Source organism: Clarias gariepinus, chromosome 8, assembly GCF_024256425.1.
Source record: "Clarias gariepinus isolate MV-2021 ecotype Netherlands chromosome 8, CGAR_prim_01v2, whole genome shotgun sequence".
Lineage (NCBI taxonomy): Eukaryota > Metazoa > Chordata > Actinopteri > Siluriformes > Clariidae > Clarias > Clarias gariepinus.
In genome coordinates this window covers 38,377,501-38,390,215 of record NC_071107.1, presented here as the reverse complement: position 1 = coordinate 38,390,215, position 12,715 = coordinate 38,377,501, and the positions used below count along the sequence as shown (strand labels likewise).

Here is a 12,715-nt window from a genome sequence, read left to right as displayed (position 1 = left end):
AATGAGCTTCACTCATCAACATCATCATTACACTTAACCAGTCATCAGATATCCCTCTCTTTCTCTCTCTCTCCCTCTCTCTCTGTCTCTCTCCCTCTCTCTGTCTGTCTCTCTCTCCCTCTCTCTGTCTGTCTGTCTCTCTCTCTCTCTCCCTCTCTCTCTCTGTCTGTCTCTCTCTCCCTCTCTCTGTCTGTCTCTCTCTCTGTCTGTCTGTCTCTCTCTATCTCCCACTGTCTGTCTCTCTCTCTGTCTGTCCCTCTCTTCGTCTTCCTCGCTCTGTCTGTCTCCCTCTCTCTCTCTCTCTCTCTAGGGGCTGACACTCAGGTTGGTAATGAGACAGTTGAGTCGAGTGAAGGTTGTTTTGAGCTGCCGATGGTGAAAGATGATGATTTATTGATTTATCACTTTAACCCTGAACCCATCGCCGTGGAAACAGAGTCCTCTGGGATTAGCAATGATTTTAACAATCATAACAACAAAAATAACCTGGAGTTGCTGAGATGTTCCATTAAGGATTTTGCATATTTAAAAATTCAGTTTCAGTCATACGAATTTGAATAAACTGCACAAGATTTTCAGTTTTGTTACAAATGGTTTATTCCCTTGCTTAAATCTGTTCACTGAGAGTTCCCTGTGTTCACTATTTATTTAATAAAAAAAAATGTTTGTATAGTTCCTTTAAGATCGTTCATTGACACAAAGCAGCTTTACACAATCAAAAGAATTACAGAAGTGTGTGTGTGTGTGTGTGAGTGTGTGTGGATCAGAATGATCAGATTGTCCCTGATGAACGAGGTGAGGGCGACGGTGCTGAGGGAAAAACTCCCTGAGATGGTAATAGGAAGAAACCTTGAGAGGAACCAGACTCAACAGGGAACCCATCCTCATCTGGGTGATAACGGATAGCAGGGATTGATCTGCACTCATACTGTGTGTTAGGAGGCTGGAGGTTCAGTATAACAGGAGATGTGGAGAAGTTCATATGGAGTCCAGTTGGTTATTGGAGACTCAGGGAGACTGTAGGAAACTCCAGTCCTGAACTATCGAGAGACCGCAGTCACGAGTCCTCAGAGAACAGCTGTCTGCATCAGCCGAGGACAGGACCGTCTTCATGGTAAAGTGGAACCGTCCCCAGTCACCACACGCACCCCATACGGGACACACAGACCACACGGGACATCCATGTGATGAGATCTCCAACCAAAAAAGGGACACCAGGAGGAGTCATAGGGCGGAGGGGGTCTGGATCACTGGCAGCTCAGAAGAGATGTGTAGCCCTAACCCTAACCCTAACCCTAGAGACAGGGAGCAGAAGAATGATGGTCACAGTCACATAATGTATGAAGCGAATGTACGATTGTGTTTAAAATAATAGCAGTGTGTTGAAAAAAGTGAGTAAAGCTCCATATCCATATAATAACTTTTAAATAAAGTTATTATTAACGTTTGCATTGGACTCCCTGCACGTTCTATTCTGAATCACAACATGAAGAAAAATGTGCTAAATGTATTATTAGTTTAATATAAGTGAAGAAAAACAAATATTAGTCTGTTCAAAATAATATCAGTGTGGAGTTCAATTAGAGAGGTAAATTATTCTGTGAAAAACGGGTGTCAAACAAGTTCCCCTTATTTCCGTCTGAAAATCAGAGTAAAATGGGTCGTTTCAGACATTGTTCAGAAGAAGAGCGTACGTTGATTCAAAAGTTAGATGAGTAGAGTAGAGATGGAAAAACATACAAAGAAGTGCAGAAAATTATAGGCTGCATTGCTAAAGTCATATCAAATGATTTAAAATGTGGAAGAAAACGGAAAACTACCATTCGAATAAATCGAACAAAACTGGCAAAGACTCAGCCAATGATCAGTTCCAGCAGGTCAAAAAACACCTAAAGTTACCAGTTAGTGCTGTTACTATTAGAAGACGGCTTGGTGAATCCAAGCTATCAGCAAGAAGCCCCGCAAAGTCCCATTGTTGGAAATGGGAAAGACACGTGCTGAAGAGGTTACAGTTCGTCGAGGACACACTGACTGGCCTAAAGAGAAATGGTGCAATATTTTGTGGACTGGTGAAAGCAAGATCGTCCTTTTTGTGTCTAGAGGCCGCAGACAGTTTGTCAGGCCCCCAAACACTGAATTTAAGCCACAGTACACTGTGAAGACGGTGAAGCATGGAGACACAAGCATCATGATATGGGGAAGCTTCTCGTACTGTGGTGTTGGGTCTATTTATCACATTTCAGGGATCATGAATCAATTTGAGTCCATCAGAATACTTAAAGAGGTCACGTTGCCTTATGCCGAAGAGGAAATGCCCTTGAAATGGGTGTTTCAACAAGACAACGACCCCAAACACACCAGTAAGTGAGCAGCATTTTGGTAGACCTTTTTAATCTACTTTTGGTAGATTGACGTTATGGAGGTTCCAGCCCGATCCCCAGACCCTAATCCAATAGAAAAGTTGTGGGCTGCTATTAAAAATGCTGTTTCTAAGACAAAACCAAGAAGTCCAGAGGAATTGTGGCGTGTAGTACAGATGTCACAGATGTGAAGCAGTTCTCAGAAAGCAGGTTATACAACTAAACATCAGAGATGCACAAGAAAGATTAAACTTCAAGCATTTTTGTTTAAACAGTAAATTCATCACTTTGTAACGATGAATAATGTCACTGCTATTATTTTGAACAGACAAATATTTGTTTTTCTTCACTTACATTAAACTAATAATACATTTAGCACATTTTTCTTCATGTTGTGATTCAGAATAGACCGTGCAGGGAGTCCAAAGCATTTATGTGATTTAAATTAAAAGTTATTATATGGATATGAAGCTTTACTCACTTTTTTCAACACACTGCTATTATTATGAATACAACTGTATGTGAGTTAAATGTATATTTCGTGTCAAGTCTATGAGACGAGTTCTATATGAGAATACACTGTTTATGATGTGTGTCAAGTGTGATGTATTTTTAGTGTTTCACTGCAGTAAACAGTTTATTGTGTGTAAGTGTTTTTCTCTCTTTTAGTTTGCAGTTTCTTGTTTATTTTATGCTTGTCTCCTCCCCCCCCAAAAAAGTATATATATATACGTGTCAAAGTAAAATAACAGGAATACTTAATGCCCCCCCCCCTCCTCTTGTCTGTCTCTGAGTCTATATATTTTTTTCATATCAGTGTCTCTATCTGAAGTAATAAATCATATTTATGTTCAGGTTTGTTTACTGTTTGTGTGTTCAGTCTGTCAATGCAGCTCTGCTATAAAGTTGCATGTGTGTGTGTGTGTGTGTGTGTTTGCATGTGTTATCTGGTTAAGTGCTGCCTGCAGACGCTCTGTGTGAGCCGGTGGCTGCCAGAGACGTGGAGTCCCTCAAGAGACACAGGAAACTCTCTCTCATAATCACACACACTTAAAGTTAAGAAAAAAGACTTGATTATCCAAAACAACAACAGTTTTTTTCCATCACACTAATAGCAATAGTGTGTGTTGGATTCTTCCTTATTATTATTATCATTATTATTATTACTATTATTTTCATTATTACTATTAGTAGTAGTATTTATTATTCAATTATTATTATTATTATTATTATTATTAAGTCCAGAGTGCTTTAACGCTCCTTTAATTGTTTTTATTTTATCCCTGATTTCTTCCTTTTATATTATATTTAGATTAAGTTGACACTAATGATTAGAATATTTTTGAAAAGTCCCATCAGTAAAGGAAATTATTGTCCCTGAGTTTCTATTTGTTTGTTTTTTTCAGGGTTAAATTTACAAATCTGTCACCTGTAAAACATTTTATTGACAGAATTATCACAAGATTATGTGTAATGTTTAAAAGAGTTATTGATAATTATTTAGTTAAAAGCTAATAGTGTAGTGTGTGTGTGTGTGTGTGTGTGGTTCAGTAGCTCTACAGTGATAATGATCTGTGTTTACAGGAGCAGAGCACTGATCAGCATGTCCACACGTTGCTGATAATCCACAATCAGGAGTACTGTCACACACACACACACACACACACACACACAGGGGTAATGTACTGTAAGGAACAGAAAGCTTTGGACTTTATTCCGATTTGTTTATTTCTACCGCAGAGATCTGAAGGAGTTTTTATTTGATGTTTATTTCTGTTTATATAATAATAGAATTAGAACTTTACCGCTCATTAGGCTCAGCGCTCTAAAGCCACGCCCCTTTGTTTGCGCCGCACGCTGGTTAACCACGCCTCTTTACGACTTAAAGACGAGCTCGTGGTGATTACGTCACTGTTACGTCAAGTCGCTTTTTATGCGGCCGGTTGAGCGCGCGGGGTATAAAAGTCCTCAATACCCTCACACACACACACACACACACCGCCGTATCGCTCTGAGGTTAGACACACACACACACACACACACACTCTCTCACATCACAGCTCTCTGGACTTTTTCGTTAGACTTTGTGTGTGTATGTGTGTGTGTGTGTAAGTGAGTGAGTGAGTGTGTGTGTGTAAGTGAGTGAGTGAGTGTGTGTGTGTGTTTGTGTGTGTGTGTAAGTGAGTTTGTGTGTGTGTAAGTGAGTGTGTGTGTGTGTGTAAGTGAGTGAGTGAGTGTGTGTGTGTTTGTGTGTGTGTGTAAGTGAGTGAGTGAGTGTGTGTGTGTAAGTGAGTGAGTGTGTGTGTGTAAGTGAGTGTGTGTGTTTGTGTGTGTGTGTAAGTGAGTTTGTGTGTGTGTAAGTGAGTGTGTGTGTGTGTGTAAGTGAGTGTGTGTGTGTGTGTAAGTGAGTGAGTGTGTGTGTGTGTGTGTGTGTGTAAGTGAGTGTGTGTGTCCTCAGTCTCAGTGTGTGTGTGTGTGTGTGTGTGTAAGTGAGTGAGTGTGTGTGTGTGTAAGTGAGTGTGTGTGTCCTCAGTCTCAGTGTGTGTGTGTCTCTCTCTCTCAGTGTCTCTGATCAGAAGCTGAATGATTGACATGACGCTCGGACGATCTTCATCCTCCTCATCCTCTCCGTCTCCAGGCGACTTCATCAGGAAGAACCGGAAATTCCGGTGAGTTTTCGCTCTGCAGCATCAATCACATGTACACACACACACACATATTTCTGTTTATTGTTGATTATATAATCAGTGATGTTTAATTTTGTAAAAATATTAAAGTTTAACCAGGGGCGTTTCTAGGGTTTTCAGTTAAGAGGGGCTCAGCCCCCATAGATGTTTAACACATATTTGTCTTGTTCAGAATCAGAACTCAAATGAGTCTTCTCGATCACACACACTCTGTTTATGTATAAACTAGTGCTGTCAATTGATTAAAAAAAATTAACTAATTAATCGCACAATTTTTTTGCAATTAATCGCGATTAATCACAATTAAAAGACTGAAACTTTTGGGATATGTAAATGTAAATAATTAATGTAAACTCAAGACAATGAAACTATTTAAATTCAAATATGATTGTTTATTGGAAATTTTGTTTAACTTATAACAGATTTTTTCATGTAAACAACATACCTGCAATAAACCATCAATATCCTCCGAATTAACTGTGGGCTTGAAAGCCATATTTATTACAGAAATAAAAACACAGGTATGTGCCATTTGTGTCATTTGAATTTCAAAACAATCAATGCAATTTACATTGGCGAGGCCCTGTAGAGATTGTTTCGGTGGGGTGTTTTGCTTTTAAGTGATGTGTCAAAGACGAATTACTTCTCTGGTATTTAAATTCGGCTTTGCAAAATGTACAGATTACTTTTGTTTTATCCACAGAACCATCCGGCAGAGTTTTATACTGAAACTTTCCGTCTAAAAGTCCTTCCTTGGTCTTATCCATACTTCTTTGCACGTTGAACACACGTCGGCCACAACAGAAAAAAAAAAAATGCAACCGCGTTAATTGCGTTAAATTTTTTTAATGCGTTAAATATTTTAAATTAATCGCATGCGTTAACGCACTAATTTTGACAGCACTAGTATAAACCTTTTTCTATGTACAGGTACAATCAGAAAAATGTAACCAGAAAACAGTAACTTTAAACTTACATTGATTAGCAACACAAACACCACACCTGTGAGACTGGACGATGGAATAAACTGTGTTGAGCCAATAATGTCCAACATTTATCTCTTCATTCTTTGACAATTTGAGGGTTTTTTTAAGTCATATGGGAGTAGGTCTCCAAATGAGCAGCAGGTAGGAATAAAATTTTTTTTTTCATGTGACTTGAAAAACCTTCAATCTACAGTTAAATATAAATATTAAAACTTTGATCATCACGGTATCTATTATAATCTAGACAGTAGGTTCTCTATTCAACTCCTTAAAATTTCACAGCTACTGGGCTATTTATTCAAATTCATTAATAGAGACAAACATTGTTTTAATGTAATTAAACACAAAGCATCTTTTTAATATCATTCCTTTGTTGTTTCTATTCATAAAAAATAACTTTTTCTAAATCAAAGTGACAGAACCCTACTCTAAGGCTAATAAATGTATTTTACGATTTGGGACATTATTAAATACAATACAATATTTATTACAAATAAAGGATTTTTCTCTCTCTGTAAATCACTGCTATACAGTTAAAGCGAGGGCACTGAATGCTGTCTGTCACTATGTTTAATCATTCATGTGTAGAACTCTATGGTAGTTAATGCCGTATGCACTGTGTAATGTTTTATATAGACAGTCAGGTTTTCCAATTAAAACAGCGACGGCATGATTGTTGTATAAAGTAGACTATAGGTTTATAGAGTGTGTATTAGGGGCTTCATGTTCACTGGAGGAAACCGCTGGTGTGATGAGGGTGAACACAGCCAAGATTTAACTGATTAATCCTTAATGAAATTTGATAAACTGTATTTATGAGAAAGGACTGCACTGATGCAGATAGAACAGTTTACAGTTTAATTTACGGTTATTAAACACTAATACATTTTTGATTTGACGTCATCAGTCAGGACTCATTGTGTGTGTGTGTGTGTGTGTGTGTGTGTGTGTGTGTGTGCAGGTCTACTAAAGGAGCCTCTAAAGCTCGCCGTGATCTGATTAATGCGGAGATTCAGACTCTGCGCGCGCTGCTGCCGATCAGCCCTGACGAGCGCGAGCGTCTCTCCTACCTGCACGCGATGTCCGTCATCTGCGCCTTCATCCGGAAATCCGTCCTGCTCGCACGTGAGTTTCCCCTTACCTGATCAGTAATAATGATGATAATAATGATGATGATGATGGAGACTGTGTGTGTGTGTGTGCGCGCGCGCGCGCAGGCGGTGCAGATGAAGATGTCCCTCCTCCTCTTCCTCTGTATGGAGACGTCCTGCACGCGCTGCCCGGGTTCCTCGTGCTGATGACACGCGAGGGCAGATTACTGTACGTCTCAGAGAGTGTGTCTCAGCACCTCGGCCTGTCCATGGTGAGACACACACACACACACACACACACACACTGTGGTCACCTGACCTGTGGAATAACCTTTAAACCCCTTAAAACTCAAACAGCACAGATTTAGGGATTAAATATATAAGTGTGTGTGTGTGTGTGTGTGTGTGTGTGATATTGGTCAGGTGGAGGTTCTTCAGGGAGACACATTTTACAGCATGATCTCCAACAGTGACTCAGAGAAGGTCAGGTTCCACCTGCAAGACGAGAACTTTAACACAGGTAACACACACACACACACACACACACACACACACATTTTACATAATAATAATAATAATAATAATAATTGTCTCTCTCCCTGTAGATCGGACCTGTGTGTGTGTTTTCAGGACCAGTAGACAGTTCTGCCCCCTGCTGGTCAGATTGCGTGTGTTTGACCCTCAGCGGGGCCTCGTTGTCGCTCTGTGTTCTCCCTTAGGGACAGGGAGGGGCAACTTTACCACCACACACACACTGGATATGAGATACACACACACACACAACAGGTAACACACACACACACACACACACACACACACACACAACTCTGTTAGTACAATCTGATAATCAACCTCTGTGTGTGTGTGTGTGTGTGTGCACAGTGTAGTGTTACATTTGGGTTATGAGGCAGAGGAGCTGATTGGTCGATCTTGGTACAGCATCATCCACCCTGACGACCTGTTACTGAGCGCTCACGGACACAGACAACTGAGTAAGTTCTTACACACACACACACACACACACACAGAGTCTGTTAGTGATAAATGTGACACAACTTCTAACACCTAGTGTTGATATGCACTGTGTGTGTGTGTGTGTGTGTGTGTGTGTGCAGTGCACTGTGAGCAGGTAGACATGGTGCTGCGAGTGCAGGATAAACAGCTGAACTGGATTTGGCTTTACATCATCGCCACAAGACACACACAGAGTCACATGATCACCTGCACCAATTACATCATCAGGTAATTATACCTCATTGCACAGCTAACATGCTACAGCTAACTTAAGTGTGGAGTGTGATGTGGGGAAGGAAGTAAAACGTTTGTTGTGTTTTATAGTGACGTCCAGGCGGAGGATCTCAGACACACTCTCAGTGTTGCGCCGTTCGTTTCTTCTCCTCCATCCATCAGCTCCCCAGTATCCCAGAATTCCCGGCACTCCACCAAGCGGCCAGCAGAGGGCAGCACTGAGAGTGGTAGAAGGAAAAACAGACGAGTGTCTACAGTGGCGTCTGCCTCTCCACCCTACAGCCCTGACGCCTCCCTCTCTCCTCCTGCACAGGAAGTTGGAAACATAGACTTCCTGTTCAGCTCTTCAGCATTCTGCCCATTTTACCGCTGCCCTCCTCAGAACGTCCAGTGGCCCAGCCTTGATGTCACCCCTCTGACTCCGCCCACAATCTGTTACCCCGATGAGATCAGAGTTCCAGACGTTCACGCAGAACTTTCGGGCAGCTTGTCTGACAGCTTCCTGTACCTCGAGCACAGCAATGTGTTTCCTCCATCAGTGACTGGAAGTGATAGAACATTTCATGCCCCAGAGGATCATGGGTGGTCAGTGCTGACTCCGCCTCCCCCTGAGTTACAGTACAGTGAGATGGAGCAGGCTGAGATCAGCGTTCTTGCTCAGCAGATCTCCTCTCTGGCCAGCAGCTTTGATTCATACTGTAATAAAAGCTCCGCCCATCGACATGGCTCGCTGTGCTGTGACCCTGAGGCCTTCCTGTTGGACGAGGAATTGATTGACAGTGTAATGCAGGTTCCCAGGGCTACGCTGGAGGTTCAGGCTCTCGAGGCTCTACTGGATTTAGAGCATAGTTCAGAGGAACAAAAATACGAGTTCAGCCTTTATCCACACGCACAGCAAGGTAACACACACACACACACACACACACACATTAGCAATATGCTTGCGTGTTAATGTGACATTCCTCTGATTGTAATGAGATAATAATAATAATTGTCTTCTGTGTGTGTGTTTCAGATAATTTTACGGAATCTTTGTATTGAAATGGAATATGGATCTGACTCCGCCCCTCTGACTGTGACTCCACCCCTGTGGCCTGGGACTGTAACACTACCTCTATCACACACTTTATATTTAAATATTATAATTGCTTTGGCAGCTGAATTAATTTTATAATTAATAATGTGTGTGTGTAAGAGAGAGAGAGACTGAATTTTTTTGTTTTAAACTATTATTTTATTATATTGTAAATTTATTACACTTGGTTTTATTTTTATAATAATAAGAATAAACTTAAATCAAAACACACTGTGTCTTATTTAAGCTGACAAAAAAATAACAAAAATAACCACAACAATAATAATAATATTGTGTTATAATAATATTAAAAATAGTAAGTCAAGAGTTTGAGGCATATTAACAGAGCAGAAAGAGAGACCAATTCCTTTGCGACAGTAATGACTTAAAAGCGGCTACAAATGAAATTGAATTTACATTTAGGCGTTTGGCAGACGCTCTTATCCAGAGCGACTTACAAAAAGGGCTTTAAAGTTTACATCATTGGATACATACTTACACTGGGTTAACTGGGTTAATAGGTTTTAAATTCTCAACATTTATTTACGTAAAAGGTAAATAAACTCTTTGACCTCTAGATGGGAAGCTGTGTGTGTGAGGCTGGGACGTTGGTCTTCTAGTTCTAGAGAAGCTGCTCTCTGTGTTTGTGCTACATGTTTGATTCAGAGAACTTTATTAATCCCAGTGGAAAATTGAGAGGAAAGGAAAAGAGTAATAAATTAGACAAGAAAAAAAGACAAATGATAAAACAATAAGTATTTTTTAAGCAGTTTCCAGTCATTAGGTTTATGGGACAATTACTTTATTTACATGCGGCCAGGCAGGTTTGGATTTTTTTTCCCTTAATAAATAAAATCATAATTTAAAAACTGCGTTTTGTATTTATTCGGTTTATCTTTGAGTATTATTACAATGTGTTTGATGATCCTTTAAAAGTAACAAATATGCCAAAAATATAAAATCAATAATACAAAATCATGTTTAAAATGTTTAATTATAACATTAATGACCATCAGCAGTGTGTGTGTGTGTGTGTGTGTGTGTGTGCGCGCACGCAATGGATTGGCACCCTGTCCAGAAGGTCTTAGGTTCAAACCCCACCACCACCAGGTTGCCCTTCACTGCTCAGATGTATAATGCTATAATATAATATACAGTAAGTCACTCTGGATAAGAGTGTGTATAGAGTGTGAGTGAGTGATTTACTAGAGGTTCACCATCTTTTAAACAAGAGAACAAATTCTTTCTACAAAATTTGATGGAATTACAAAAATATATTTCCTCAGAAAAAAAAGTTGGATTGAACCATAACACACTCTGGTGCAGAAGCCAGGATGTCGTCACCACACCCAGAGAGCTGCAGCGGCCTTGGGCTGAGTATCATGGGCTGCACAGATGGAGCCCTCTGGTGTACAAACAGTGCAGTTGCATCAGCTGCCTAAGTAATGATGCTGACCACCTTGATGAGAACTGCGCGCGCCTGTGACGCATACAATTAGGGTTTTGCACTGAGATGCTCTGTCGCATGACCTGTGTTTCCACCCAGTCACATGGTCTCAGACGCTGCAACAGCTGCGCGGGTTTTCTCTGCTCAGTGTCCTTATAAAACTACTTCTAGAACAGGTTAATGCATGCACACACACACACATTTATTAGGATAGTGTCATAGTGTGTGAAGACTGAACCGAATCGGCACACGGGGTGGAATCTGCTGCCATTACGACGACTGAGAGTCTGGGCCTGGGGGTGGCCACGCGGAAGGAGTGGATAGCGCTTTTCTTAAATCAAATTCAAATCAAATTCTAATTTTATTTGTCACGTACACAGTCATACACAGTACGATATGCAGTGAAATGCTTTTTCGACTACCAGTGACCTTAAAATAAAAACTTAAACATAAGAATAAATATAAATAATAGGTAATACGGTAGAAAATAAAGTTAACTGGTAAAATATACTGTACAAGTAAAAATAAAGACATATTGCTCTCCGAGTGTGTTACTCCGCCCCTAACGGTGCGTGAGCAAGCAGTTCGAAAAGATGCGGTCGGCTGATGTCACGCACACAGACACAGAGAGAGAAATAGATACAGAGTGAGAAAATTATCTTTAAACTCTCTAATGAGACTTTCTTTTGCTTTACACATGTGCTGTACACACACACACACACACGCATACAGACACAAAATTAAATATGTTTTACACACAAACGTGGTCACAATGTTATAGTAAACAGTACATGTGTGCACGGATGTTGATTATACCAGTGAGAGACGAGCACTAAGACCCAGCAGGGGAGACGATTACCCACAATTCCGCAGCACAAGAAAGAGAAAAAGCATTGGCTCAGTTGTGATCACGTGACACTCGGCATCAAAACAAGAAGCTCATGCGTGATACATGATACTCGGTACTCGTAAACCAAGACTTGTTAGTTTTCCAAGTCAAAATTTATTAAAAATCTTTGTTCGTTTTTTTTATCATAGTGCATCAAATTACAACAAATACACTTTATTCTGTAAAACTGCATTTAACAAGTCCTCAGAAACTGTTCATTAACACTCCTATTACTTTTAGGGGAAGAAACAAAGCCAAGTAATGACTAGCAAAACCCTTTTACTTTGAACATGTATATTACTTGTCAGATCCTTTTTAGTAACGATAAAATAAGAAATAAAAAATGCTGCAGACTCTGTGTACAGACAGTTACATTAAATATGAAGCTTTAGGCTACAATATAATTTACAAACTATAAAAACACTTCACAATTTAAAAAAACTGCCTTTAACAACTCAATACTTTAGAAAAAATAATATACAAAAATAATTTTTTTATGGTTAATGCAAATGAAACAAAAATCAATCACTTTGAATATGAACATTAACTATACATTACAAATGAGAACTTTCCTTTAACAAATAAAAATCTAGATAAGGTTTGACATACGCAAGTATACACACATACGCATAATGCTTTTAACTCGTTAAATGCCATTTAATGTTGTATTCTTTTTGCACAGCCGCGGCTTGTGAGCAGATTAAACATACCGGTTTGCCGTTGACCTCACAGAAGAAATACTTCTCTTTCCATTTCTCCTGAAACATCCGCCCTTCCAGAACAATTTTTCTTTATTTAGACCTTTTTTTTATCGCGAGTGCTTGCCACACATCTTCAAATAGCCGAGGAAATTTGATTTAGGTGCCAATTTAGAATGCGCATGCGTGTTAGAGGTTTCGGCAGAAGCGCAATAGAAGAGTAGTTAAATTATT

The 12,715-nt window shown here is 39.8% G+C and overlaps 1 protein-coding gene across 1 annotated transcript; it reads left to right on the top strand.

Annotated features, from left to right (window-relative positions):
• Window positions 1-4,344: 4,344 nt before the first annotated feature.
• On the top strand, window positions 4,345-9,521 carry npas4l (neuronal PAS domain protein 4 like). The gene is made up of 10 exons (XM_053502729.1): window positions 4,345-4,376; window positions 4,924-5,029; window positions 6,995-7,158; window positions 7,251-7,396; window positions 7,548-7,644; window positions 7,730-7,910; window positions 8,007-8,116; window positions 8,240-8,366; window positions 8,463-9,271; window positions 9,388-9,521. The coding sequence occupies exons 2-10, from the start codon at window positions 4,944-4,946 to the stop codon at window positions 9,411-9,413; spliced, it is 1,746 nt and encodes a 581-aa protein (XP_053358704.1). The 5' UTR covers window positions 4,345-4,376; window positions 4,924-4,943; the 3' UTR covers window positions 9,414-9,521.
• The last annotated feature ends 3,194 nt before the right edge of the window (window positions 9,522-12,715 follow it).

Excerpts from the sequence above, each read along its gene's own strand:
- npas4l (XM_053502729.1), top strand. The coding sequence starts at position 4,944 with ATGATTGACATGACGCTCGGACGATCTTCATCCTCCTCATCCTCTCCG. Across the intron at positions 7,397-7,547 it reads AGCACCTCGGCCTGTCCATG|GTGGAGGTTCTTCAGGGAGA; the intron begins GTGAGACACACA and ends GATATTGGTCAG. Across the intron at positions 8,367-8,462 it reads TGCACCAATTACATCATCAG|TGACGTCCAGGCGGAGGATC; the intron begins GTAATTATACCT and ends TGTGTTTTATAG.